General features: G+C 53.4%; 1 protein-coding gene and 1 long non-coding RNA gene across 2 annotated transcripts; one reads left to right on the top strand and one right to left on the bottom strand.

Annotated features, from left to right (window-relative positions):
* Nucleotides 1-105: 105 nt before the first annotated feature.
* On the bottom strand, nucleotides 106-19,494 carry STX1B (syntaxin 1B). Its single transcript, XM_058569586.1, has 10 exons — nucleotides 19,252-19,494; nucleotides 10,347-10,421; nucleotides 9,991-10,090; nucleotides 9,826-9,900; nucleotides 7,049-7,122; nucleotides 6,534-6,642; nucleotides 6,265-6,338; nucleotides 3,992-4,129; nucleotides 3,781-3,891; nucleotides 106-3,522 (listed from the first exon to the last, which is right to left on the bottom strand). The coding sequence occupies exons 1-10, from the start codon at nucleotides 19,279-19,281 to the stop codon at nucleotides 3,442-3,444; spliced, it is 867 nt and encodes a 288-aa protein (XP_058425569.1). The 5' UTR covers nucleotides 19,282-19,494; the 3' UTR covers nucleotides 106-3,441.
* A 1,249-nt stretch (nucleotides 19,495-20,743) lies between these two features.
* On the top strand, nucleotides 20,744-24,550 carry LOC131422946 (uncharacterized). The gene is made up of 3 exons (XR_009224155.1): nucleotides 20,744-20,820; nucleotides 23,118-23,197; nucleotides 23,756-24,550. It is a non-coding gene; the product is annotated as an uncharacterized LOC131422946 (long non-coding RNA).
* Nucleotides 24,551-25,336: the final 786 nt, after the last annotated feature.

Below are 25,336 nucleotides of genomic sequence, written 5' to 3'. Positions count from 1 at the left end.
GTCCATCCGCCTCTCCAGCTCCCCAGCCCGACTCCCACCATGTGTCTCCCCCTCCCCACGGCGACCGTCCCATGTGTGGACAGAAGGAAGTGAGCACACAGAACGCCCGCTGTTGGATTGGTTGCTATTTCTCCCGTCCCACGGGGCCCGACCCGGCCCAGGGTGGGGGTGGGGGCTCTGGGGACAGGACATGCAGGGCGGGGGCGGGGGGCAGAATTTTCCTGTGTTTTATCCATTTGCAACTTGGTCACCAATAGAGAGAAATGGGACTCTGAGGGCTAACAGGAGAGGGTGGCCTGGCTCTGGGTCCCCAGCCAGGCCCCAGGAGTCCTGTCCCCTCTGGGGAGGAGAAGGAAAGAGCTCTAGAAACCAACAGAGAAACAGAAGGGGCAGGGACTCATGTCAGCAAACACGGCTACATCACGTGACACGCCAGCGACACGGGAACACACGCCAACGCACACGGCTGCACAGCGGGCAGGGGGCGGATGGGGGAGAAGGGAGCCGGGGGCCACCCATCTTGTCCTCTGCGGGGCAGGCTGGGGGTGCAGGGTGAATGCATAGAACACATCATGTACACACGCTCAAGGCGTGGCAAGAGCGTGCATCGACCCACAGGCACATGGGATGGACACGCAGTGTGCTTCGTGAGAGGCAGGGCTAGGAAGAAAGGGGGAGGGGAAGTGGCGAGCCCTAGCCAGGCCCGGGACCACCCATGGGGCACTCATGGGCCTGATGATTGTGGGTGCATGGAGAGTAGGCAGCACACACTTGCTCGTCTGAGACCATGCAGAAGACACCAGCCCCCAGACAACACTCCAGGACACACAGACACAGCAGCCAACAAGCAAACACATCGTATAATGCATGGGACTTGCAGAACCTGGGGCATAGCAGACCCTTGGGGCCCTCTGGTCCAAATGAGGTCCAGAGATGGGCAGCTACTCAGAGGCAGTAGCATCACTCCAGCCAGAGCTCCACCCTTCTCCTTGTGGCCCCAAGGCTGTGGGAATTCTGGAAACACCTGGGCTGAAAGAGTGTCCTGGCTGGGCAGCAGGAAGGAAAAAGGAAGGAATTGCTGGGCCCTGCTCTGACGTCCCCAAAGAAGCCTGAGATGGGAGCAGGAGGGTTGCAGTCAGGACACGGGGGCAAACTTCCTGTCTTGCAGAAGGGCATTCTGGGAATGGACAGGCAGGCTCCCCTCCTCAGGACAGCCCACCTTGGGGGTTACATATATTAGCCACACACAGGCAGGGCCCACACAGCTAGCGAGGGAAGAGGCAGGCTATCTGAGCTGGGGTGGGAGTGGGGAGGAGTATTGTGTTCTGGAAGGTCACACCTGCATTGTCTCTCTCTCTCTCACACACACACACACACACACACTGGAAGGTCATGTCTGACACACACATGGTTCACAGGAAGTGGGACCCTGGAAATGATCTGCACACCCCCTGGAGTCCTTCACCCTGTGCACATGTGTGCCCAACCCCAAGGCAGGGCACATTCTTGCACCTGTGTGTTCCATCCTGTATGTGTGGGTCCATGTTCCTGGGCCATGGAGTGGGGGGCTTCTAACACTGTCCTCCGCCCATGTACTTCTCACCTGCCACCAAATGCACAAACCCACCCATGCATTTGTTGTCTACACAATGAGGGAGGACCTAGCCCTTTCCTCACCATCAGAAACCAGGCCTGCATCCCACCCTCAATCTCATCCTGGTGGGAGAATGGCTGTCCCCAACATTTCAGCAGAAGAGGTGTCAGGGGACGGGTCCCAGGACTTAGCCCATCCTGAGTGGCCGCTGCCACACTGGCCACTACAGTACATCTGAAATAAACAGTTCCCCAAACTCAAGGTCCCTGAGGCAGTGGGGACAAACATTGGCCTCTCCCAGCTCCAAGCTCAGTGTGTGGAAGGCAGGCATGCTCTCATTGTCAGTCTGTCTGGGGCAGCCCTTGACATGTGCCCCATCGGTAAGGTATCCCACAAATAGCCCTTCCAGGAGGCATTCGTGTGCAAACGGGTGCAGACCTGTAGGGGCACCATGCCCATGTTACCATGCACGTGTGCTCCAGTGTGTATGTGTGTGCCTGGGTATGGCCACCTGCACGAGGCCTACTCAGCCTTGGCATGTGTGAGGACACTGAGGTGTACCAAGCTCTCAGGGGTGCAGAGACACAGAGAAAAATAAGCATCTGGGCATGTGTGCACAGGGGCTCTGAGACCTTGCAGGCAGGAAGCTGCACAATGTTGATGTAGCAGTGTGTAGCCACACCAGATATTGGTCAGAAGCTCTGGGGAGACAGGGAGGGGGCAAATATATCTGGATAAACAAACCTGGATGGGGCACACGTCCCTAAAGATAAATGTGTGTGTGTGTATAATACATAGGAGCAGAAACACTATGTAGAAAGCCTCTATACACGCAAATGCACACACACACATACACACTTACACAGTCATATTCTAGACAGCACAGAAACACAGATTTCTGTGCCCACCCAAAACACGTGTCCAGTGCACAATATGGAGAGCTCTGTCTGAAGAGAAGACCTACCAACACTTCAGGCACATCCCTGAGACACACACACACACGTGTCCCTCACATCACCTGCCGGGGGAAATGCACACGTATATACAGGCCAAGCTAGGTTATTTACATGCATACGCTTCCACTCACCTTGGCTGAACTCCATGGGCTGACCACACACACACACGCTCCCCAGGACATGTGCCAGCCCCTGGGGTGACTAAGCCAGGAGGGTCTGCTCTATATCACGCTGGGGTGTCTGCCATGGCCTACCTGCATTTGGGCCTACCTGGATCCTCTGGGAAAGTGAGTGTGAGCATCTGTACACACACAACCCACCCTCTTTGTAGCAGACACAGGGAAGGGGGTGACAGTGAAGGAAGTGACATTGCATTAGATTTAAACACTCGAACACAAAATTCCGTGCACACAAATTGTGTCCACAGATCTGTGCCACACACACACACACCTATTCACAGAAGACAGAGTGGGGCCTGGTGGGCTGCTGTGTTGTACTCAGCCACAGTCTACACAACCACCCAAGTGAAGGGAGGAAGCTCAGACAGCACACAGGCTCGAGGTGGGGGGCATGAAGCGTGATTTGGTGCTTCTACACACATCTGCACACATACACACACATACTGGGGTGCCCACACGTCTCAAGCATGTGCCGGCAGCATGCATGTTGGTGTGCATGTGTAGTCACGCCTGCTGCTATCTACGTGCGGGGGCCGGGGGTGGTCCGTGGCAGGCTGAGGTCCAGGGACTCCAGGGTCTAATGGGGGTGAAGGGGGACTGTCTGGGTCTGTCTTGGGGGTGAGCCTGGAGTAGGGGATGGAGTGAAAGGGCTGGTGGGGGTATTGCTCCCGATGTGGTGGGGGATGGGTCTGGGAGAGATGGGGTGGGGGGCCTACAAGCCCAGCGTTCCCCCAATGGATGACGCCAAGACCACCCCCAGCACCACACAGCAAATGATGATCATGATTTTCTTCTGCAGGCAGGAAGGGCAATAGGGAAGAAGGAGGCGAGAGACAGAGAAACAGATAAAGAGAGACAGACAGACAGATGGGAAAAAAGGAGGGAAAGGAGGGTGTGAGGAAAAAGAAGAGGGGAGAGAAAACAGAAAAAGGAAGAGGTCAGAGCCAGAGATAAGGCCTCGCACAGATTTCCTCAGTCACCTCAGCCCCGGCCTGAGCCTAGCCCCTGGCTGGCCGGCCCACCCACCCCCCAGGCCCCCGCCCCGGCTCACCCTCCGGGCCTTGCTCTGATATTTCACAGCTTTCTTGGTGTCAGACACAGCTCGCTCCACATAGTCCACGGAATGTTCCACGTTGTACTCAATGCGGTCAATCATCTCACCCTGCAGAGCAGAGGTGCATAGGGAGGGGTAGGGGCTGGGCTGGAAAAGGGAACCCCGGGGACCTGGGGGAGGCTCCAGAGTGGTGTGGCAGAGGCTGTACCTGGCTTTCCACGAGCATGGCCATGTCCACAAACATGTCATGCAGCTCACGGATGCTGGTTTCCAGTTTGATGATCTCGTTGTGCCTCGTCTCGATCTCATTCAGTGCCTGCTTCGTCATCTGCGAGTCCATTTTGATCTAGGGCGATGGGGGTGAGGTGGAGGGGGGAGCTGCAGACCACCCTGCACCCCCATAAGAGCTCGGTCTCTGTGGCCAGAGCATCTGGGTTCATATCTGGCTTTTATTTACTAGCTGTGACCGTGGGCAAATTATTTAACCTCTCTGGGCCTCAGTTTTTCCACCTAGAAAAGATGGAAAATAACAGTGCCTATCTCACATGGTTGTTGGGCAGATTAAGTGAGTCAATATGTGTATATTGATTAGAATAGTACCTGGCACACAGCAAGCACTAAAAACAAGTTTTTGGGGGGGTTTTTTTGAAATTTTTTTTGTGTGTGAGGAAGATTAGCCCTGAGCTAATCCTCTTCTTTTTGCTGAGGAAGACTGGCCCTGAGCTAACATCTGTGCCCATCTTCCTCTACTTTATATGTCAAGCTGCCACAGCATGGCTTAACAAGTGGTTCTCAACCTGCAAACCCCAGGCCACTGAAGCGGAGCACGCGAACTTTAACCGCTATGCCACCGGGCCGGCCCCAAAACAAGTTTTTTTAATTATAAGAAATAAAAATTGTCCTGCGCCCACCACCTCACTCCAGGGCTTTCTCTATCACACACACCAGGGAAGCCCAGGGAGAAAGACAGGGGTGCAGGGGCCCCACTGGTATTGGGGGCCCCTGTCTGGTCAAAGGCAGACAGGGTAATGGAAGAGGACACAGCAGAGAGCAGAAGAGGAGGCCCAGATGAGAAGGCAGTGTGCCCACAAGGCCCCTGGAGCCCCCACCACATGAGGGGGAGGGGAGAAATAATAAAGAAACATATTGCAGCCTCAAGAGTCAGTGGGAGAGAGACTCCAACCCACAATCAGATCCACTTCCTCCCCACAAACACCTTCCCAAACCACTGACTGTTCAGACCGCAGCAAGCCACTCCTCTGCTCTAAAACCCTCCAGGGCTCCCCACTACCCACAGGCTACACACCTTTACCTTAGCAGTCAAGGCCCAGTCTCCCTTTCTGCCCTCATCTCCTACATATCCTATAAGAGCAAAAATCATCCAATGGCTGTTTGGCAAGTGGTGCACTCTACCTGCCTTTGTTCAACTGTTCCCTTTGTCTAGTTTGCCCTTCGCCCATCTCCCCATGTCCCCTTGTCTCTTAAGGCACAGCTCAATGCCACTTTCCCCAGGAAGCCTTCCCGGACTCCAGTGGTTAACCACTACCTTGGGCCTGTCTGCATCTTGCACAGCCCTCAGGCAAGGTCCCAACCACCCTGTGGACTGCAGTGATGGTGGGTTAACTGGCAGGGATCAGCTCTGTCCCCTGAAAACCACTCACCAGGCTCCCTCCATTCTCAGACACACAGACAGCCTATGCAGAGCTGTTTCTGGGTGCTCCAGGCTAACTGGCCCTCAGTCAATTTATTCCAAATTAATTAAGAAAGATCAATTATCTAAATAACAATTTGCTGAAAACTGATAGATAGTCACTGAACATCCTTTAATCCTGGTCTAGAAACCTTGACCAGAGCCATTCTGCCACCAGAAGCAGAGAGACAGACCTGGCCAGGCCGGGGCAAAAGTCAACAAGAGAAAGAACTACAGTTGGGGGAAGCCCATCCACTCACACACGAAATGACAAAGGCAGGCAGTGTGCAAAACTTCAGCAAAAGTAAAACTGGTTTTTAAAAAACTATTCAAAATGAAGGCAAATTAGTCATTTGGTGAAATGACCTGCTTCAGTAGGGAGTAGTGTATCTTAGTAGTAAAGAGTCCTGACTCCCGAACACAGACTGTGGATTCAAATCCTGGCTCTGAGGCTTCGGGCAAGTCAGGGCAAGTTATTTAAACCTCTCTGGGTCAGATTTCTTCATCTGTGAAATGCAGCTCCCTCAGAGGGCTGTGGTGAGGATTAAACGAGTTAGTAGGTAAATATAAATATGTAAGTGCTTAGAACAGTGCCTGGCAAACTACCATTTGCCATTTTTATGGGGGTGCCTTCCTGCTCTGCCCCCATGGAATTCCCCAGTTCCAGGTCCAGGCTTCCCCCTGCTTGTTACTCCAGGGTGGACTTAGGACCCTGAGTTCAACCTAAGTTTGGAGAGGGAGGAGAGGGGAATGCTTTCCACAAACAGACTCCACCCCCACCCACGGCTCACATCATCCGTGAAGATGGCCAACTTCCCGCTCTCCAGCATATCTTCCAGTTCTTCGTTGGTCGTGGTCCTTCCGGCTGTGGGGAGAAAGGACTCCCTGCTCAGGAACAGGGCCGGCCTGGGGGCCTGAGGTGGTGGGATGGGGCAGGGACCTGGGAGCCCACCCTTCCAACCCAGCCTCAGGCCTGGTGCCCTTTCCATGGAGAGGAAGGGCCTGGAAGGGAGCTTGGGCAGGCCTGAGTTGTTTAGGGGGTGAGGGAGGGCACACGCACTGATCTCCAGCTGCCGCTGGATCCTGTCCTTGCATCGGTCCCGGTACTTGGACTGGGTCGCGTTATATTCGGTCATTACTTCCACGAACTTCCGGGAGAGCGTGGAGTGCTGGGGTGGGGGGTACAGACACATAAGGAGAGGGGAGCAGGCAGTGGAGGGATGGAGTGGGGAGGAGGGGATGAGTTGGCCTCCGGCCCCTTCTTCAGCTCGCGCCACGATCCCAACCCCTCACACCCGCACACCCCCTACCCCGCGCCCCCTATCCCACGCTCAAACCAGCTTCGGCCCGCATCAGCGCACCGCGATGTGGCCAGGTTCCGCCCTCCGCTATAACCCCGCCCAAAGCCCCGCCCCCGCCCCGCTCCAGGCTCCTCCTTGGCCACGCCCCGCGCCTTGCTCTGCTCTGGCCCGCCCACCCCCAACCCCCCCAGGCTCCAGCCGGGGCTCCTCCACCGGCCGGTGCCGGTCCCGGTCCCGGTCCCGGTCCCACCCCGGCCTGGCCGCCGCCTCCTACCTGGGTCTTGCGGATGCGCAGGTCCGCGGAGGAACGGTTCAGCCCCTCCTCCTGTTCAATGCTTTGCTCGATCGCTGCGGGAGAGAGGGGCAGTGACGGGCAGGAGACCCAGGGTATGTGGGGCAGGGGTCTGGGACCTATGAAGGGTCGACACCCCGAGGCAGGCCCCAGGCCTGTGAAGAGATGTCACACCCATGGCGAGGGCAGAGTATAGGATCCAGGGTGAGGGGGCAGGAGGCCGGCAAATAAAAGGACAGACATTTGAGGGGATCTGAAAGGCAGGTAGGAGGGGAGATTGAGGGTCAACAGATCACCAGACAGAAGGGGGCTGTTTGTTCTGGTGGAAGGACTGGATCTTGGAAAGTCCCACAGCTGTTAAGTCCTGCCCAACCCCCATGCGGGGGTGTGAGCCCAGTCCACTGGAGGGTCTGGTGTATTGGGGAACTCCACTTCCTACAGGCTCTGGAAAGGGACAAGAACCTACCCTGGGATTTTTCTGGTGGAAGGCAGGCACCTCCAGGTGGGTGGGGTTCTAGTAGCCACCCTTTCCTTGGAAAATTCTAGGGTGAGTGGACGCATGTTCCAACAGAGAAAACTGCTCTCCTCCTGCCCTGCAAGGTGATCCCTGTCCCAGGAATTCCTATTTCTAAAAGATGTTCTGGAAAATCAGACAGATTAACTGGGATTCCTGCTTCTGGATCATGCACTCCTGACACTTACCATTCAGATTTTCTAAAAAAGAGCTTGCGGTAAGATCTACAGTGCTTGGAAAATGCAGCAGGGATGAATCACCAGGCCCTCTAAGACCTGGAAGGGCCTTCAGGCCAACCCTGAGAACATCACTTCTCTTTCTGCTGGCAGCAGGGGAGGTATGGGGCTGGATGGCACCCCAGCGCTTCCCTGCCAGCCATGGCAGGCACAGTGACTGAGTGACAGCTCTGGCCCAGCTGCTGTGGGAAAAGCACAGGAACACACACCCTGGGATCTCGGAATCTCTGGCCCAGACCGGGACCCTATTGTCAGACTTGGGGCTGGGGCCAAGCCCTGGAGGGAGGGGTCCTTTACAGGGTCTCACTGACTTCTTCCAAGAACCTTGGGAGTTCAGTGATATCAGACGATGTTCCAGACTAGAAACCGAGGTTCAAATGGGTGAAACAACTCAGTCCAGGTCACACACAAAGCCTGAGCTCGTGCCACCACATTGCTGGAGGAAGACGGAGAAGAAGAGCAGCTTCTCTCTTTTTCTGGAGGTCTGGAAAGTCAGCTTCTCTAGCCACTGCCACTTTCCCTAGCTTCTTTCTTGGTCTATTCCTGAACCCCTAAAACATGGAGCCCTCCTCATGGTCTTATAGGGACTGTTAAGGTCAGACCTCAAAGGGCCCAAAGAAACTGTTGAGCCCAGGGATTGTTAGACTGTGTTGCACAGAATCCTGCTTCCGAGAAGAAATCTCAGGGGCTGTTGCCAGGAGTGAAGGGGAGGCCAGGCAGGTAGGGCCCTGGGCCTCCCAACTCTAGTTCAGCCTGAACAGACAGATTTTTTTTTATGTGTTTTATATTTTGGACCTCTTTGTAAGATTTCATTTGGGAAAAAAAAGACTTTGCTACAAAAAAAAATTTTCTTAAGCCAGCTTTGAAATTGCTTCAGTTTTTCTTTCTTTTTTTTTTTTTTTGCTGAGGAAGATTAGCCCTGAGCTAACATCTGTGCCCATCTTCCTCTATTTTATATGTGGGATGCCGCCACACATGGCTTGATGAGTGGTGCGTAGGTCCACGCCCAGGATTCAAACCTGCGAACCCTGTGCTGCTGAAGCAGAGCGTGCAAACTTAACCACTACACCACCGGGACGGCCCCTGCTTCAGTTTTTCTTATGAGGAAGCTGAGGGTAGAGTACTTGTCTGGAATGAGGTGATCATGGAGGCTGGACTCCCTCTGCCTGGATTTGCACTTAATGTGCTCCCAGTTTAGGTCATTTTCCTTTCCAGCACACTGTCCTGTGTGCAAAGGGCTTGCTTTTACAGATCAGCATTGACAGCTCACACATGGCCTCCGGTTGAGTCCAGGAGGGCACAGAGTCCCTGTCCTCATCTCCCTGGCAAGGTCAGTGCACTCAGGGCGGACATGCTCCTTTTCCCCAAAGCCCAGCAATGTGCCTCGGACAGAGTAGGTGCTGGGCAATGTTTTCTGCTGCCGAATTACCATGACCATACAAATTAGCATCACGGTAACACTGCTATTCCCCTGGCACCAGCAGACAAGGAGGTTCCCAACCCACAGTGCTTGAGGGGAAAGTGGTTATTACCAGCACCCAAGCCCTTAAATAGAGTGAATACATGAGCATTTGGCAAGTCCCTTCTGAAAGTGTGCCAGTCCCTGATGTCAGCCACACAGTCCAATCTGTCCTGAGCTGAGGATACCAATCCAGAAGCATTTGCTGAGCCCACTTACTGGGCACTCAGCGCCACGCCCGGCACCTGTTCTGGAGAAATGAGGCCTTAATGAAACCAAAGCCACTTGGAAGACTATATTTTTCCGATGGACCTTCATGCTGATGAAACCAGCAGAGCTCAGATGCGATTTGGACAGAAAGCCTCCTCTCCCTCATTTCCCTGTCACGTAGCCTTCTCCAAAGAATCTAAAGCACGGAGGGAAATCTGGGGTTTTGGGCTTTCTCACTGTTTAGGAATCTGGCTCCTGGAAGTTTGCAGACTTTCCTTATAGAAAGGCCTGTTTGGTCCAATGGAGGGCAGAATTCTTAATCGGGGATTGCACTGCTCACCTTTCAACTTGGACCGAACCTTGTTGGCCGTCTTCTTGATGTCTGCAGTGAGGTCCTCCAGCTCCTGTTTGGTTTCTGAGGGGAGGGCCAGGGCGGGTGAGAAGTCTGGATCGGAGCCCAGACCGCTTCTCCCCCCACCCACAGTCCCCTAGCAGCAGCACTCACTCTCATCTGGGTTGGGGGCAGCCAGGATGGCACTGTGCTGTTTTTTCACTTGCTCCACATCCTCCGACAGCTTCTCAATGCAGCCCCGGATCTCTTCCACCTGGGGCAGCAAATCGACTATACTCAGCCAAATCATCAGGCCAGACGGGGGTGCTCCAAGGGGATCAGTCAGGGTTCAGGGCAATGGGCCAGTCTCAGAGGGATTGGTAAAAGGCCAAGGGGGTGTAGGAGTAGACAGCGGGGGGACAGGGAGAAGGAAGTTACTGGCTTGGGGCCAGGTTTGGGCTCTGGGGGCTCAGTGGTGGTGGTGGGGGTCAATGGAGGGGGGTCTAGGGGCTCAATGGAGGCTTAATTACCTGTTCAAAGAACTCATCCATAAAGTGGTCCCGATCCACATGGACCACCTCCTCCTCATCATCACTGTCTTTCGCCTGAGAGGCAAACAAAGGTGGAGTCCATTAGCAGTCCCTACCCTGGTCCTGACACTCCCAGCTCTAGGCTCAGAGCAGGGGTCTTGGGAGGGATCATATGCAGGGGGGACAGCAAGGGCACCAAGCACTCAGAAGGAACACTAGATATCTTGTGGAACAGGGTCCTGGAGGCCAGGCAGCTGATAGGCCAAAAAACACCTTGGAGGGAATTAGCAAGAGGCACCCTTTCAGGGGGCGGAAGGGGCCGTGTGAGGGCAGTCACTCTGGAGGTGGGTGGCGCTCAGGACAGCTGCTATTAACCAACCATATGGAGGTATTTCAATATTGTAACAACCAGCTAAATGTCAGCCTTGCAGTAATTGGCTCTGAGCTTCGAGAAGGGGTGTGGAATGAAGTCCCTGGAGGCTGACCCTCTCCACCAGCCCCACCAGCCTTTCCTGCCCAGGCGTCACTTTGCTCCCCTTCTCTTCCCCTCCAGCCTCCACCCAACAAGCCATGTTTCCTCTGCAAGTTCACTTCAGTGCCAGTGGCGGGCCGCGGGCGCCAAGTTAAGCAAGCACCATCAGGCCCAGTGAGGGCTAGAGGAGAGAGACAGGCAGCACCCCGACCTCCCTGCTCCCTGCTCCCTGCGTCTTTCTCCTCCCGCCCACCCTCACCCCCTCAGCAGCTCTGCCCCTCACTGACTCTGCTCGGTGTATTCACTTGCTTTCACCCAGCCTCTTCCAAATTCACACCCACCTTCTCTCACTTGCTTGGATTTCCCAGTTGCAACCTGCAGCTGCTCAGCCCTCCACCCCCAGGGCTCAGAGACACAAAGGGATTCACCCACCCACACTGCCACCACCAGCAACAGACAGACAGACCAGCGACACAGACAGAAGGGCTGACACACAAGGCACACAGAAATAGGCCCACTGACACCCACACGGAGATACACTGACACGCTAACGTTCACCCGCACACAGACCCACAGCAAAGCTGCATGCTGACACGTGGACGCCCGGACATTCACCCGCACCCCCAGGGACACTCGGGAAGGCCCTCCCGGCCTGTTCTCCAGCTTCTCTGAGTCTCAGGTCTGCACACTCATTCAGAGCTGGGAAAGAGGAAGGGGTATAGGGAGGGCTCCCCAGTGCTACACACTCCTGACCCAAGACTCTTCTCTGCTTGGGACAGAAGTCTGAGGGCAAAAGCTGAGCCCATCAAGCTTAATTTTATCCGGAGCCCTAATCAGCCCAACGAAAATTTTTTTATTTTTATTTTTTGTGAGGAAGATCAGCCCTGAGCTAACATCCATGCCAATCCTCTTCTTTTTGCTGTGGAAGACAGGCTCTGAGCTAACATCTGTTGCCAATCCTCCTCCGTTTTTTCCCCAAAGCCCCAGCAGATAGTTGTATGTCATAGCTGCACATCCTTCTAGCTGCTGTATGTGGGACGTGGCCTCAGCATGGCCGGACAAGCAGTGCGCTGGTGCGCGCCCGGATCCAAACCCCGGCCGCCAGCAGCGGAGCGCGTGCACTTAACCGCTAAGCCACGGGGCCGGCCCCCAATGAAAATTTAAACAGAGTTCACCCTGATTTCCAGAAAGAGCTTAGCCAGAACTCAGACAGAATCTAACAACCAGAGCCTGAATGAATTCAAAACAGGATCCAAACAGCGTCCACCTGGGGTGTAGCCAGTGGGGATCTAAAGAGAGGAGCTCAGACGGAACCTCAACAGGGTCCGAGAAGATCGCCGCCAGAACCTGACAGAAACCAGACAGATTCAGACCGAACTAAACTCGACACAGACACATCTCAGACAGCTCAGATCGAACCTAGACAGAGCCAGATGGGACCCAGATGCAATCTAGACAGGCAGGGAACTCGGAGTCAGCAGAGCCCTGGCAGCTCCAGGAGGAGCCCGCAAGCCCAGAGGAGCCCTCCAGCTGGACACTCTCGAAGCCACCCCAGCTTCCTTCCCAAATGGAACTCCAGGGATCCCCCCCAGAGACGCTGGGCCCCACACCACATCAGAAAATGTGTTCAGCACTCACATTTAATTTCCAGAGAATCCCCAAGATCCTCCCAGAAAGGGAGGCTCCTCTGTCTCTGCCCACAGCTGCCCCTAGAAGGAGGGGTGGCACCAGGTGGGGACTGGGGACCCTGATAGATTTCTGGCTTCTCAAGCCTCCACCTGACCCGGGACCACTCCGATAGACCTTGGCCCTGAGAGGCTCTGGGATGCTTGGCTCACCTCTGAGGACCCACTGGCCTCCCAGGACGCTCTGTCCTCAAAAAGCCAGCTGCCCCACCAGGCTTCCTTCCCCTCAAGCCAAAAGCTACTCCTTTGCCCCTTCTCTGCCTTCAAGCACTCAACCCTCAGCCCAGTGCTCACAGGTCATGAGAGCTCTCGCTGGCGCAGGTGCCCAGGAACTTGCCTGGCTCTGTCTCTTTCCCTTCGCCTTGCTGACTTGAGACTTCCTAAAGTCTAATTTCTCTCTCTCCTGTTGTTCCCAGAGCCAGTTCCCTTAGAGTCTGCCCTGGGGCATCCCTGGCTTCCTGTTTACTTGTCCTTGAAAGAGGAAGAGAGGTAGAGGGCCCAAGTTTGACTTATTTTGTATAATAATTACAGAGAGCTGAGAGCTAATAATCCTCTATGGTTTACAAACACTTTTACATCTCTAATCCCTTGTGATCCTCACCACCATAGCCCTGTGAGAAAGGCTGAGCAAATATCACTGTCCCCCATTTCACAGATGACAGGACAGGAGGTCAGAGGGGGAAAAGGAAAGTGACTTGCCCAAGGACATCCAGGCTGAGAGGGGCCAGGAAATCACAGGCATCTAAGACATGCTTCCCCCACAACCCCTTGGAAGGGGTTGAGACCAAGCCACCTCCTTCTGGCAACTCTGCCACCAGCTATTTCCCCTCTCAGGTCAGCTCCTGCTCAGGCCCAATCTAGGGGAAGCTCTGCACCCCAAAAGCCTAACCAAATATTAGCATTCAATAGCACCTTTTGCATAGGTCTTACATTCTTGTTATCTCATTTAATCTTCATTAAAACTCTGTAAGGACCATTGACCAACATAATCATAATTATGGCAAACATTTACACAGCATTTTACAACATGCTGGGCACTGTTCTATGCACTCTGCATATATTTACCCATTTAATTCTTACAATAGCCCCCCAAGTAGATATTATTATAGCTCCCTTTTGTAGATGGGGAAACTGAGGCATAGAGAGGCTAAAGAACTTGCCCAGGTCAGCAGCTAGAAGGCCACATGATTTCTCCCCTCTGAGCGTCAGCCTCTGCATTTGCTGAATGGTAATAACGTCTACCCCGCTCTCTTTTTTTTTTTTTGTGGTGAGAAAGATTTGCCCTGAGCTAACATCTGTTGCCAATCTTCCTCTTTTTGCTGAGGAAGATTGGCCCTGAGCTAACATCCGTGCCCATCTTCCTCTATTTTGTATGTGGGATGCCGCCACAGCATGGCTTGATGAGCAGTGCGTAGGTCCGCAACCGGGACCCGAACCTGCGACCCCCAGGCCACCGAAGTGGAGCGTGCAAACTTAACCACTATGCCACTGGGCTGGCCCCAATGTCTACCCCAAATGGTAGGCAGGAGGAGGCAATAAGACCAGGCAGGAAAAACGCCTAATTCTGCCAGAGAAGAAGTGCTTGGTGAGGGCTGGCTATTATCCCCTGCCCCTCTCATGTTACAGATGAGGAAACAGGCTCAGAGAGGTTGCCTGACCTGTCTAAGGCTTAACAGCAAATAAGGCCGAGGTGGCACCTGAATTGTCCAGTGCTAAATCCCAGGCTCTTTCCCCTCCATCCCTCTATTCCTACCTGGCCCCAAAGAGTCGCTCTGCTGTGTCCTCAGTACAGCTGAACTCCTATGGCCACGAGAGAAAACCAGTAAGAGGTGCCTGGCTGCAGGAAGAGCCCAGACAGGAAGCCAGGCATTCTAGCCTCCACTTGACTTGCTGTGTGACCCTCAGCAAATCTCAGCCCCTCTCTGGGCCCCAGCTCCTCTGTGAAACGGGTGGGCTGATGCATGCGTGGGCATGATGCAGGCCCTCCCTGTTCTGAGGTATGTGTGTTTAATAATGAGCACAGCCTGCATTTCTGGAAGAAGTTGGCCAGCCTACAAGAAAGCAGGGTGTGGGCAAATGAGATTACCTAGGAAAAGATAACCAAATGTGCCCCCATCCACTATATGGACAATTCAAGCCTGAGTTTCCTCATGTGCAAAATGAAGAAGGTAAGAATTATATACATCTAACACATGTGCTGATTACCATGAGCTGGGCCCTGTTACAAGTGCTTAGTATTTCTCGTTTAATCCTTATGACCACTGCCTGAAGTAGATACTGTTCTTATTCCATTTGACAGGTGAGGAAACTGAGGTACAGAGAGATCAAATAATTTGCCCAAGATTATACAGCTGGATTTGAACCAGGCTCTCTGCCCTGTACTGCTCACCAACTCCTCAGGTGCCTGAGAGGATTAAACGAAAGAGTGCAGAGAGCCTGAGCGCCTTCTGGAAACCACCGTGGGGATCGGGGGCACCAGCTCCAAGCCTCTAGCTTCAGTCCTTCCCCATCAGAGACCGAAGGGCCCTCCTGTGTGTGTCTGTCGGGGGAGACGACAGACAGATGTGTAGATGGAAGGAGGAGAGGGACGATGTGAGGCAGCAAGACAGTAACCAGAGACAGACAGTGAGATGGTGACTATAAGACAGGAGGAAAGAGTCTGGCATTGGGTGATAGAAAAGTCATAGTGTGTGTAGGCACACGTGTGCCCAAGCACACAACACACACATGCTCGCGTGTGCTCCCCGGAGTGCAGGCATCGTTTGATCTAGAGGTAGCAGCCTCTCTCCAGCGCTCCCCCACTCCTGTCCATCTGTCTCCCTGACCTGGGCCTCTCTCCCTCCCCGCACATAGCCTAGCTCTCCCGCCCTGTTTCTCTCCTCCGCCTTCCCTGCCTTCCCCACCTACTCCCTTCCTCATTCCCCCTCTGCCCCACCGAGTCACTCATTCATCTCACAAATACGTATGATCTGTGCCAAGTGCTCCTCTGGGTGCTGCTGAGAATACAGCGGTGAACAAGACAGGAGGAAGGCCCTGCCTCCAAGGGGCTGACATTCCAGTGGAGGGAGACACCATGAAAAACGAACAAGATAATTTCAGATTGTCCTCAGGAGCAGGAGGGAGAGAAATCAGATGTGATAGAGAGAAATCGCATCAGGGGCGGCTTTATACAGTTCTGTCAGGGAGGGCCTTTCCGGGGGGTGACATCTGAGCTAAGTCCTGAAGGAGTCAGCTGTGCCACACTCTGGAGGACACAGAATTCAGGCAGAGGGAACAGTGTTCCAGGCAGAGGGAAGAGCATTCAAAACAGAGCGACCAGCATTCTGGGCAGAGGAAACAGCAAGTGCAAAGGCCCTCAAGCAGGCAGGACCTTGGTGTGTCTGAAGGGCAGAAACAAGTCCACTGCAGCCAGGGGATACCAGTCCAGGGCCCAGGGTTCTCTTGGTCCCTGCCCACTCTCTCGCACATTGGGCCACTCTTTCCTTCTGTTATCTTAGGTCTGCCTTTCTACAGCACCAACTGTGCCCATCCCACACCCAAGTGTGACACAGACGACACAACCCTTGCCCTCGGGGTGCATGACTTATCCTACAGCAACCTCCATTCCCCCTCGGCCTCAAATTCAAGCCTCCCTCACCGCAGGCCTCCCTTCCCCCATTTCCCAGTCTCCCCATCTCCTGCCTTCCCACTCCACAGCCACCTCCCAGGCTGCAGCCCACATGTGCCCTTGTGCCTTCTCTCTCCCACCAACCTTCCTCTCTACCCCACTTGCTCCCCCACGCCACTCTTGAGCCCCAACCCTGGCCCCCGTCCGCGGACCCTGGGACACCAATCCAGCTGATTAACTGCCCACTGCAGCCTCCACTCCAGCCCAGCGCCTCCCAGTGCCGAACCAAAGGTGTTTGGGGAACTGGAGACAGAAAACCCTGGTTCAACCCCGGCTCTGCCATTAACAACTGTGTGACCTTGGGCAAGTCAGGGTTACTTCTCTGGCCCTCAGTTTACTCCAAAATAAATTAGGGGTCACATCCTGCCTATCTCAGGGGGCTAATGTGAGGTTCAGGAGAAATAAACAAGTCCACCATGGAATAACAAACCCTCAGAGAGCACTGCTGTGCCCAGGCTCCTCTAGGCACTTTGCACATTAACTAATTTCAATCCTTAGGACAACCCTGCAAAGCACATACTACTATTACTCCCGATTCACACATGAAGAAACTGAGGACCAGAGAGGTTAAGCAACTTATCCAAGGTCACACAGGAAGTAGCAAAGCTAGGATTTGAATCCAGACTCCCAAATCTGTGCCCTCAACTACTACGTGACAAACAGATCCGAGAACCCCCCGGAACGCTAAGGTACTGTTGGAAAGACAAGCAGGCCCCCCGGGCTGACATCCCCTCCCACCACTGCTCCCTCACCCCTCTCAGCATCTCAGAGACCCCTTACCTACGTCTCCTACAGGTTGTCCAGTCTCTCCTGCCTCCCAGCCTCCCCACTCTCAATTCCAGCAGGGAGACCCTCGAACTCCTTGCATCTGGCAGCTTCTTTCCGCCCCACCCGCCCCCTCCCAAATCTCTAGTTTCCCTGAGCTGTGACTAACACAGGAGCCATCAGCATTCTCCCAGCCCCCTTTACCCCTCCACACCACCTCCCACCTCCCCCACCTGGCTGCCCCAACAGCCCCAGCAGACAGGATTGCTCAGCTCCGGGCAGGGCCCCCTGACCCACTCAGATGAGGACCCCCATCCCCTGCCTCCCCCTACACACCCATCTTAAAGGCCTTTTCCCTCCCTCCCTCTAATTATACCACAATTCCACCGCAGCCTCACCCCAACTCACTTCCCATTTCTCATGGGAAATGGACACGAGTCATGGACTCGTCTTGGCAGCGGGGGATCTGAATTCAAATCTGGACTCCTCTCTTGCTAGCTGTGTGACCCTGGGCAAGTTATTTAACCACTCTGGGCCTCAGTTTCCTCAACTATAAAATGAAGCAATCTCTTAGCCTACCTACCTTACCAGGAGGCTGGTGCGAGTCTAATGAGATTACGGACGGCAACCTGCTTTGAAAACTGCATCGTGAGAGAAGGGGAGTTGAGAGCATGATGCTGGAGGCAGCCTGCCTGGCTGCCTTTTACCAGCTATGTGACTTTGGTCAAGTTACTTAACCTTTCCAGGCCTTAGTTTCCTTATCTATAAAATGGGATAATACTAGTACCAGCCTCCTAGGATTGCTGTGATGATCAAAATGAGTTAATACGTATAAAACAATTAGAACAGTGTCTGGCACGAGTGTCGGTTATTTTTATTATTGTCATTTTCCTGATACCTGAGCATAAATTCAGTAAAAGTTTAATAAAGAAATAAACCTTCAGAATTCCCTCCCTCAACCACCAGTTCCTCCTTCCTTCCCACTCGCCAACCCATCTCTCCCCAGACACAACAGTCACTTGCCTCCAAGCCCCTTCCTCTTGTCTTCTGTAAGCTGGTTCCCCACCCCCAAATCCAGGGGGCTCTCCGAAGACAGAGCTTTTTACCCCCAGTGCAGAGACACAGGTCTACTGGGCAGACGGGAACCCGGATTCCAGTCTGATCCTCCCATTTCCTTGCTTGCTGACCTTGGGCAAGTTCCTTCCCATTTCCGAACCTCAGTTTCCTCATCTGTCAAATGGAGTAATAAGCCCGGAAGTAACAACCAACAGGCTCCCGGCAAAGACCCAGTGCATCAGGATACACAGGCTAGGGCTAGGACTTTATTAACATAACACCATAGGCCATGAGCACACAGCAGGCTGTCAGCTCTGCCTCCTTGGGCCCCAGGTCATTTCTCCAAATCCCCCAGCATCCTCCTTGTCCCAGAAACCATACTCATCAAGCCCCTACTCCGCAGCCCCTTCAAATGCAGCCTTCACTGCAGACACCAGTGCCGCCCTCCTCCCCCGTCACCCAAACAGAACTAGCTGCCTGGCCAGACTCCTGGAGGCTGGCCGCTTCAGGCCCGCAGACCCGGGGCCCACGTCAGCCTGCCCCTGACTGTTCAGGATGTCCCAGTTCCCCCTAGCAGAGTACAGTCCATGTCATACAACCCAATTCCGAAGCCCTGTGTGTGGAACCTCGTGCCCCTCTCCTCTGCATCCCCATCTCCTACCTCTGGGGTCACCCCATCTCAGGCCCTGGCCCTCTGGCTGTCTCCTGAGGCCACCCCTTTCCTCCTTGTCTCTAAGAGGTGCCCCCTTCCCATGGGGAGCAACCCACCAGAGTGCACACACATACACACACTTCATTCACTGCCCAGTGTTGGCATCTCAGTCCTAACCTGTGTCCTTCCTCACAGCACCCCCAAATCTGGGTCCCGCTAGACTCAGCCTGGCCCAGTAACCACCCCCATCCTTCTAATTTGGCAAATCTGCCCAGGGAATGGCAGTACCCTCCAATTCTCTCCTGACATTTACTCTCTCCCATCCCCAGGTCAGACCCCAGGGCCCTCCTTAGAACGTGGGGTGTCCAAGGCCCCAGAGACCTCTCCTGCCCTCTTGTGTCTTAATGGCCTCCAACTCCTTCCGGCCACTGTCCCCAAAATGCAGGTTCATTGGAGGCATCAGGTGCCTCCAGATATTGGGGTGCCCCTGCCACCAACCTCAAGTCTCATCATTTGCCCCCACATCCCAGCACCTTCCCCATTCCACCCCCACGCGCTCCCCAAATATTGGGGTCCCGCCCTCCCATTTTCACCACCCCCAAGCTCACACTCCGCAGCTCCTGAGTCCGATCCTTCATCCTGCGACGGCTCCTCCTCCTCCTCCTCGTCCTCCTGCCTCTGCTGCTGCTCCCTGCCTCCTGCCTCGGTGCTGGAGGCCGGGGTCTAGGGGCGCCGGGGGGCACCGGAGCCGCTAGGGGTGGCTCGTGGGCGGGGGCGGAGCCAGGGGCGGCGGTCCGAGGGCCGGGCAGGGGCAGGGGCCTGGGCCGGGCTCGGCTCTGCCGGGGCTGCGGTGGCGATGCGGCTGCGGCACAGGCTTGGATGGAGGGATGCGGGAGCCGAAGCGCGGGGGAGGGGGGCGGAGGGAGGTAAGGAGGAAGGGAGGGAGGGGGGAACCGGGAGGGGGCGGGGAGCAGGGGGCATGCGCAGCGCCCGGGGCTGGGGGCGCCTGGGGGTTGTAGTCCGGGGAGGGGGACCCACGGGGAGGGGTCTGGAGAGGCCTAGAGCGGGGTGGGGAAGGGCAGAGCCAGAGAAGCAGGGAGAGATGCGGAGAGAGGCAGAAGAGATGCGGCGGGAGGCCCCGAGATGCTGGGGTGGGGTGGGGGTGACCCGCAGAAAGGGGGGGTAAGGAAATGAATTAAGAGAATAACCTGGGGAGAGGAGCTGTGAGTCCCTTTACAGCAGGAGATGTAGATAGATTTTATGTTTTGTGTCTGAGTAACTGTGTGAGCCTGTGCACGACCACCTCTGTGTGTGTGTGTGTCCCTGCAGGAGGCTCTTTGGACACTAGAAATAGCAAGACTGACCCTCTAGGTGGCTTTTGTGGTGCAAGGAACCAGCGAAGCCCAGCTGAGGAGGACAAGGGGCTTGTTTTTTTTGCACAGGCTCCCCCACTCTAAGTGTGAGTCCCTGGGCAGCGGTGGGTCTCAGAGCTCTGCTTTTCCACCTCCAGGGACAGGGTGCTGACTGCCTCCCCAGACCTCCTGGCCTATCTTTAGATGGCTCTGATTGTTAAGAACGAAATTCATCCTTATTGGGAGAGAAATTCTGGTACTCCTGAGGGTCCAAATACCCTGCATCCCTCTCCTTAATGCCCGCCTCTCCTCTCCCCATCTCTATATCTTAACATCACGTCAACTCCTCCACCCCTGCAGTGGGGCTTTGGCCCCCAACCGGCCTTGAACCTGCTTTTGCCAAGTACCCAGCAACCTCCTTGATGCCAAATCCATCCACGACTCAGCAAGCCTTATCCTCCATGATCTTTCAGCGACATATGACCCTGATGACCTCTCTCTTCTTGAAACCCTCTTCTCCTTGGCTCCCCACCTGCCACCTGCCTCCTGTCCACCCCCCACCCCCCAATCTCTGGATGTTGTTTCCCAGCCTCCTTCTAGATTCCTCCTTTCTCCCACAACCCCTCAACATCAGGGTTCCCTGGGCGCCATCCCAGGTTCTCTTCTTTACCCTCTCACCTCCCCAGGTTCAGCTGCAACTCATGCCTACAATACCCACGTCTACACCTGCAAGCCAGATCCTGCTCCTCAAAGGCAGCACCTACCACGTGCCTGAGCGCTGAGCTGGGCACGAAGAACACAGAGACAAAAGATGTGATCAGAGATGTGAGTAGAGCCATAACTAGAGTAAGCGAGGTAGGGGCTTTAATGATGGAATTTCCAAGACCGTGGCGGCCTCCCCTTCCCGCAAGGTGCTCCTTCCTGTGTTCTGCATCAGAGATGGCACCTCTGTCCCCCCGGTCACTCAAAGCAGACACAAAGCTGTCTTTGGCTCTCTCTCCCATCCAAATGAGGCTACCATGTTCAGAGCATCCACCTTGTCCCAGGTGCTATGCTGAGTAGCTCCCATAATCCTCCCAACCTCATAGCAACTACTGCTATTATCCCAAGTGTCCAGATCAGGAAACTGAGGCTTAGAATGGTTATGTAACAGATCCAAGTTCACAGGTTAGTAAAGGGCATGGCTGGCACTCTTGCCTGCATCTTTTGATTACAAAACCACAATGTTATAGCTCCTCCCTTAACTGCCCAATCCAGAGCTGTCTTCTGGGTCCACTCCATCCCCACCATCTCAGGTCAGTCTAGGCCCTCATCGGCTTTCACCTTGACCATCAGAACAGCCTCCTCTCTGGTCTTCCCACTTCGAGCCCCTTTCCTTCACATCCGTCTTTCTCCCCAGCTGCTAGTGTGATCGTCTCCCAGACAAACGTGATAATATCAACCCCCACAGCCTCCCGGATTACACTCAGTAGCTGCTCTGGCATTTGAATCCCACCACCATCACCTCATCTATCCTCACTTCCCTGCTTATGCCATGGGCCCCAGGCCATGGAGTCATGGACCCAAACACCTTTCACTGCACAGTTTCCTCTGCCCAGTACCCGGGTTAGCCCTTTTTTTGATAGTCAGGCTTCTCATCCTTCAAGGCCCAGTTCACGCGTCTCTCAGCAGTCCAGGCAGACCAGCTCACAAGGTGTGGGCTGAGTCTGCTTCCCCACTAGACCAGCCTGGCCCTGACTCGTGTCTGCTTCTCCCCAGCAACCAGCAAAAGGTCAGGCACAAAGTAGATGTTCACAACAAATCTGAATGAATAAATGAGTGGATGGATGGCAGATTCCCTCACACCTTTACCCAGGCATAGAGACAGAGAAAATAAGTTCCATGGAGGCAGAGATTTTTGTTTGTTTCGTTCATTGCTGGTTCTCCAGTGGCACCATGGCATGGCACGTAGTAGGTGCTCAAGAAATACTTGTTAAATGAATGAATGAGTGAAAGGCACGCAACTCGAATCTGGCTGCGGCTCTAAAGGTGGACATAGGCACATACGATGTGATAACAATGGTGATTCCTCCTGTTGTTCAGTGATTTTGAGCTTATCACATCCACAGTCACTTAAAGTCCACCCAATAACCCTGTGAGGTGGGTCACCTGGACCACGCACCAGCCTCCTGTGCAGTCTCCCTGTCTGAGTGGGCTTTCTAAAGCATCAGTATAACCAGGTCAGCCCGTGCTCAGAAAACCTCCCCAGTTCCCTGACGCTCATGAGATAAAGCCCAGACTTCCTAACCCGACTTCCCACTTGAGCGCACACCACCATCCTGCCTGTACCCCGATTCCAGTCCGAAGCTGGATTCCCTGCATTTTCCCACCTCCGTGCCTTTCCTCACGTTGTTCCTGAGCCCTGGAACGCCCTTCCCTCTCTCAGCCCCAAGTCCAGCTCCTACTCTTCCTTCAAAGTTTAGCTGCTGGAGTCTTTCTTGGCCCTCCCGAAGCTGGAGGGAAAGCCGGTTAAATATACAGATGACCAGGCCTCTTCCCTGGAAGTTCTGATTCAGTAGATCTGGGTTGGGGCCCAGGAATCTAGGTTTTTAGCAGTTACCTCTGACAATTCTTATTTTCAGTCAAGTCTAGGAACCATGGTTTATCAGGTAGGCAAGGCCAAGGCTGGGTTATGCTATAAAACAAACATCCCCCAGGGTCAGCGTGGTGGTATAGTGATTAAGTTTGCGTGCTCTGCTTCGGTGGCCCGGGGTTCGCGGTTTGGATCCCGGGCACAGACCTACACACCGCTCGTCAAGCCATGCTGTGGCAGTGCCCCATATACAAAGTAGAGGAAGATTGGCATAGATGTTAGCTCAGGGCCAATCTTCCTCACCAAAAAAAAAAAAAAGCTAACATTAATAATAAAATTAGTAACATTAAAAAAATATCCTCCAAATCTCAGTGACTTACTACAACAAAGGTTTATTTTTGCAGTGGGTTTGGGTTACTTCCCAGAGGATCTGTCCCTCAAAGAAGCCTCAATGCTTCAGGTGGAGAAATTTAAACATAGCTTATCAACCTTCTGGGCTCTGAGTGCCTCATGTTCGAGGACCCCATCTGATTAATCTGCGCCTCCTCAGGGTACCTGGCACAGGACCTGTCATGACTGCTGTGTTCAGGAACAAAAGAATACCCATTTGACCTCTTCATCCATTAACTAGTAAGTATTTACTGAGGCCACATTCTTTGGGCCAGGACTATGCTCTGGTGCCAGAGACATGGTGGCAAGCAAAGCAAACATCAACCTGTCCCCATGGAGCCAGTTACCTAACTTCTCTAAGCCCAGGTTCCAAATCTATAAAGTGGGCTATAATACTCACCCCTCAGGCCCAGGCTGAGGATTGACTGAGAAGACAAATATGGAAGCCATTTGTAACTTCAAAATCTCAATTGAAGCAGATGTGAAAGAGCATTGTTATGCTGGTGTGTGCCCCTTCCTGTTCCTTCATCCCTCGGTCCAGTTTTCAGGTTTTATTCATTAGGCCCCCAGAATTTGGTCGCACATCCCTCTCCTCACTATTTCCACTGCCTGTTCAAATCATCATGAACCTGTAAAATGAATATAACATTAATAACATTAATAATAATAGTGATAGTAATAGCTGATTCTTATATAGGGCTTATCATGTGTGAAGTTCTAAGTGTTTTATGTGTATTAATTCATTTAATTTTCACAACAACCATCTGAGGTTACTGCTCTTATTATCTCTGTTTACAGATAAGGAAACTGAAGCACAAGGAGTTTGTATAAGTTACTCAAGGCAGGAGCTGAGACCCAATCCTGGCAGAAACGCTGGACTATTGAAACACTCCTGGTCAACTGTATCTGCCTCCTAAGGGACTCACGCCAGCCCTTCTCTCCACCAAAACCAAAGTCAACGTCATGCAGCAGAGACTGGATCATGATGCTGAATTTGTAGATACATTTTGGGAGAACTGGTGTTGTTACAATATTGAGTCTTCCTATCCATTTACATGGTATATCTATCCATTCGCTTAGGACTTCTTTAAAGTCTTTTGGTAAAATTTTTCTCTCATAAAGGACATAAATTAACATATTTTTAAAAGCTTAATTAGGCATTATATATTTCTATAAATGGTGATTTAACATTTCCTAACAGTTTGTTGCTATGATTTATAATGACAATTGAAGATACTTCTCTTATTCCACTGAACTTGCCTCCACATACAGCCAGAGCCAGAGACCCAGGCGTGATCTACTCCCTTGCCACTCCTTCCAGTCTGCAACCTTGTCTGATAGATTCTATCTGAGTGGATGTTTTGTCCCCACCTCCAGGCCTCAGTGTAGGCCTCATTATTTTTGGCCTGGAGTGATTCCTAACTGATTTCCCAATCAACCTTCACATAGTCAGGGCTACTGCCAACTGTTACTGCAGATTTGTGCAAATAGAAAAAGGTATCGCTTCCTCATGACACTCTACCTCCATATGTCAAATAATCATTGTAATAAATATTCAAATATATGATGTCTACGATTTGATTTGTGGTTGGTGCCCCTCTCGTGTGTGCCTCGTGTGGTGCACGCCAGCACAGCCATCTGTGGTGGCCCTGCACATGGCCACCAGAGGGATCGTCATAAAGTGAAGGTTTGATCATAGTATTCTGTTACGGGCTGAATGTTTGTGTCCCCCCCAAATTCATATGTTGAAGCCCTAACCCCCAAAGTAATGGTATCAAGAGGTGGGGTCCTTGGGAGGTAACCAGGTTTAGATGAGGTCATGAGGGTGGAGCCCCTGATGGGATTAGTGCCCTTACAAGAAAAGGAAGAGACACCAGAGCTTCCTCTTTCTGCCATGTGAGGACACAGCAAGAAGGCAGCCATCTGCAAGCCAGGAAGAGAGCCCTTACTAAGAACTGTACCCACTGGCACCTTGATCTTGGACTTCCCAGCCTCCAGAACCATGAGAAATAAATATCTGTTGTTTTAGCTTTCCAGTCTATGGTATTTTGTTACAGCAGCCCAAACTGACTGAGGCAGATCTCTTTGCTTAAAAAGTATCCCTTGGGGCCAGCCTAGTGGCGTAGTGGTTAAGTTCATGCGCTCTGCTTTGGTGGCCTGTGGTTCACGGGTTTGGATCCCGGGCGCGGACCTACACACTGTTCATCAAGCCATGCTGTGGTGGCACCCCATATACAAAATAGAGGAAGATGGGTACAGATGTTAGCTCAGGGCTAATCTTCCTCAGCACAAAGAGGAATACTGGCAATGGATGTTAGCTCAGGGCTGATCTTCTTCACCAAAAAAAAAAGTATCCCATTACCATTCTTCCTTTGATAT

The sequence above is a fragment of the Diceros bicornis genome, chromosome 26 (assembly GCF_020826845.1).
Source record: "Diceros bicornis minor isolate mBicDic1 chromosome 26, mDicBic1.mat.cur, whole genome shotgun sequence".
Taxonomy (NCBI): Eukaryota; Metazoa; Chordata; class Mammalia; order Perissodactyla; family Rhinocerotidae; genus Diceros; species Diceros bicornis.
Note: the sequence above shows the minus strand (reverse complement) of the source record. Positions and strands in the feature narration are given on the sequence as shown.

What these genes read in the sequence shown, in the direction of transcription:
- STX1B (XM_058569586.1), bottom strand. Translation starts at nt 19,281, where the DNA reads ATGAAGGATCGGACTCAGGAGCTGCGGAGT. An exon ending in TGGATGAGTTCTTTGAACAG is followed by an intron (nt 10,091 to 10,346) that starts GTAATTAAGCCT and finishes TTGCTGCCCCAG; the next exon opens with GTGGAAGAGATCCGGGGCTG. An exon ending in CCAGCGGCAGCTGGAGATCA is followed by an intron (nt 6,339 to 6,533) that starts GTGCGTGTGCCC and finishes TTCTCCCCACAG; the next exon opens with CCGGAAGGACCACGACCAAC.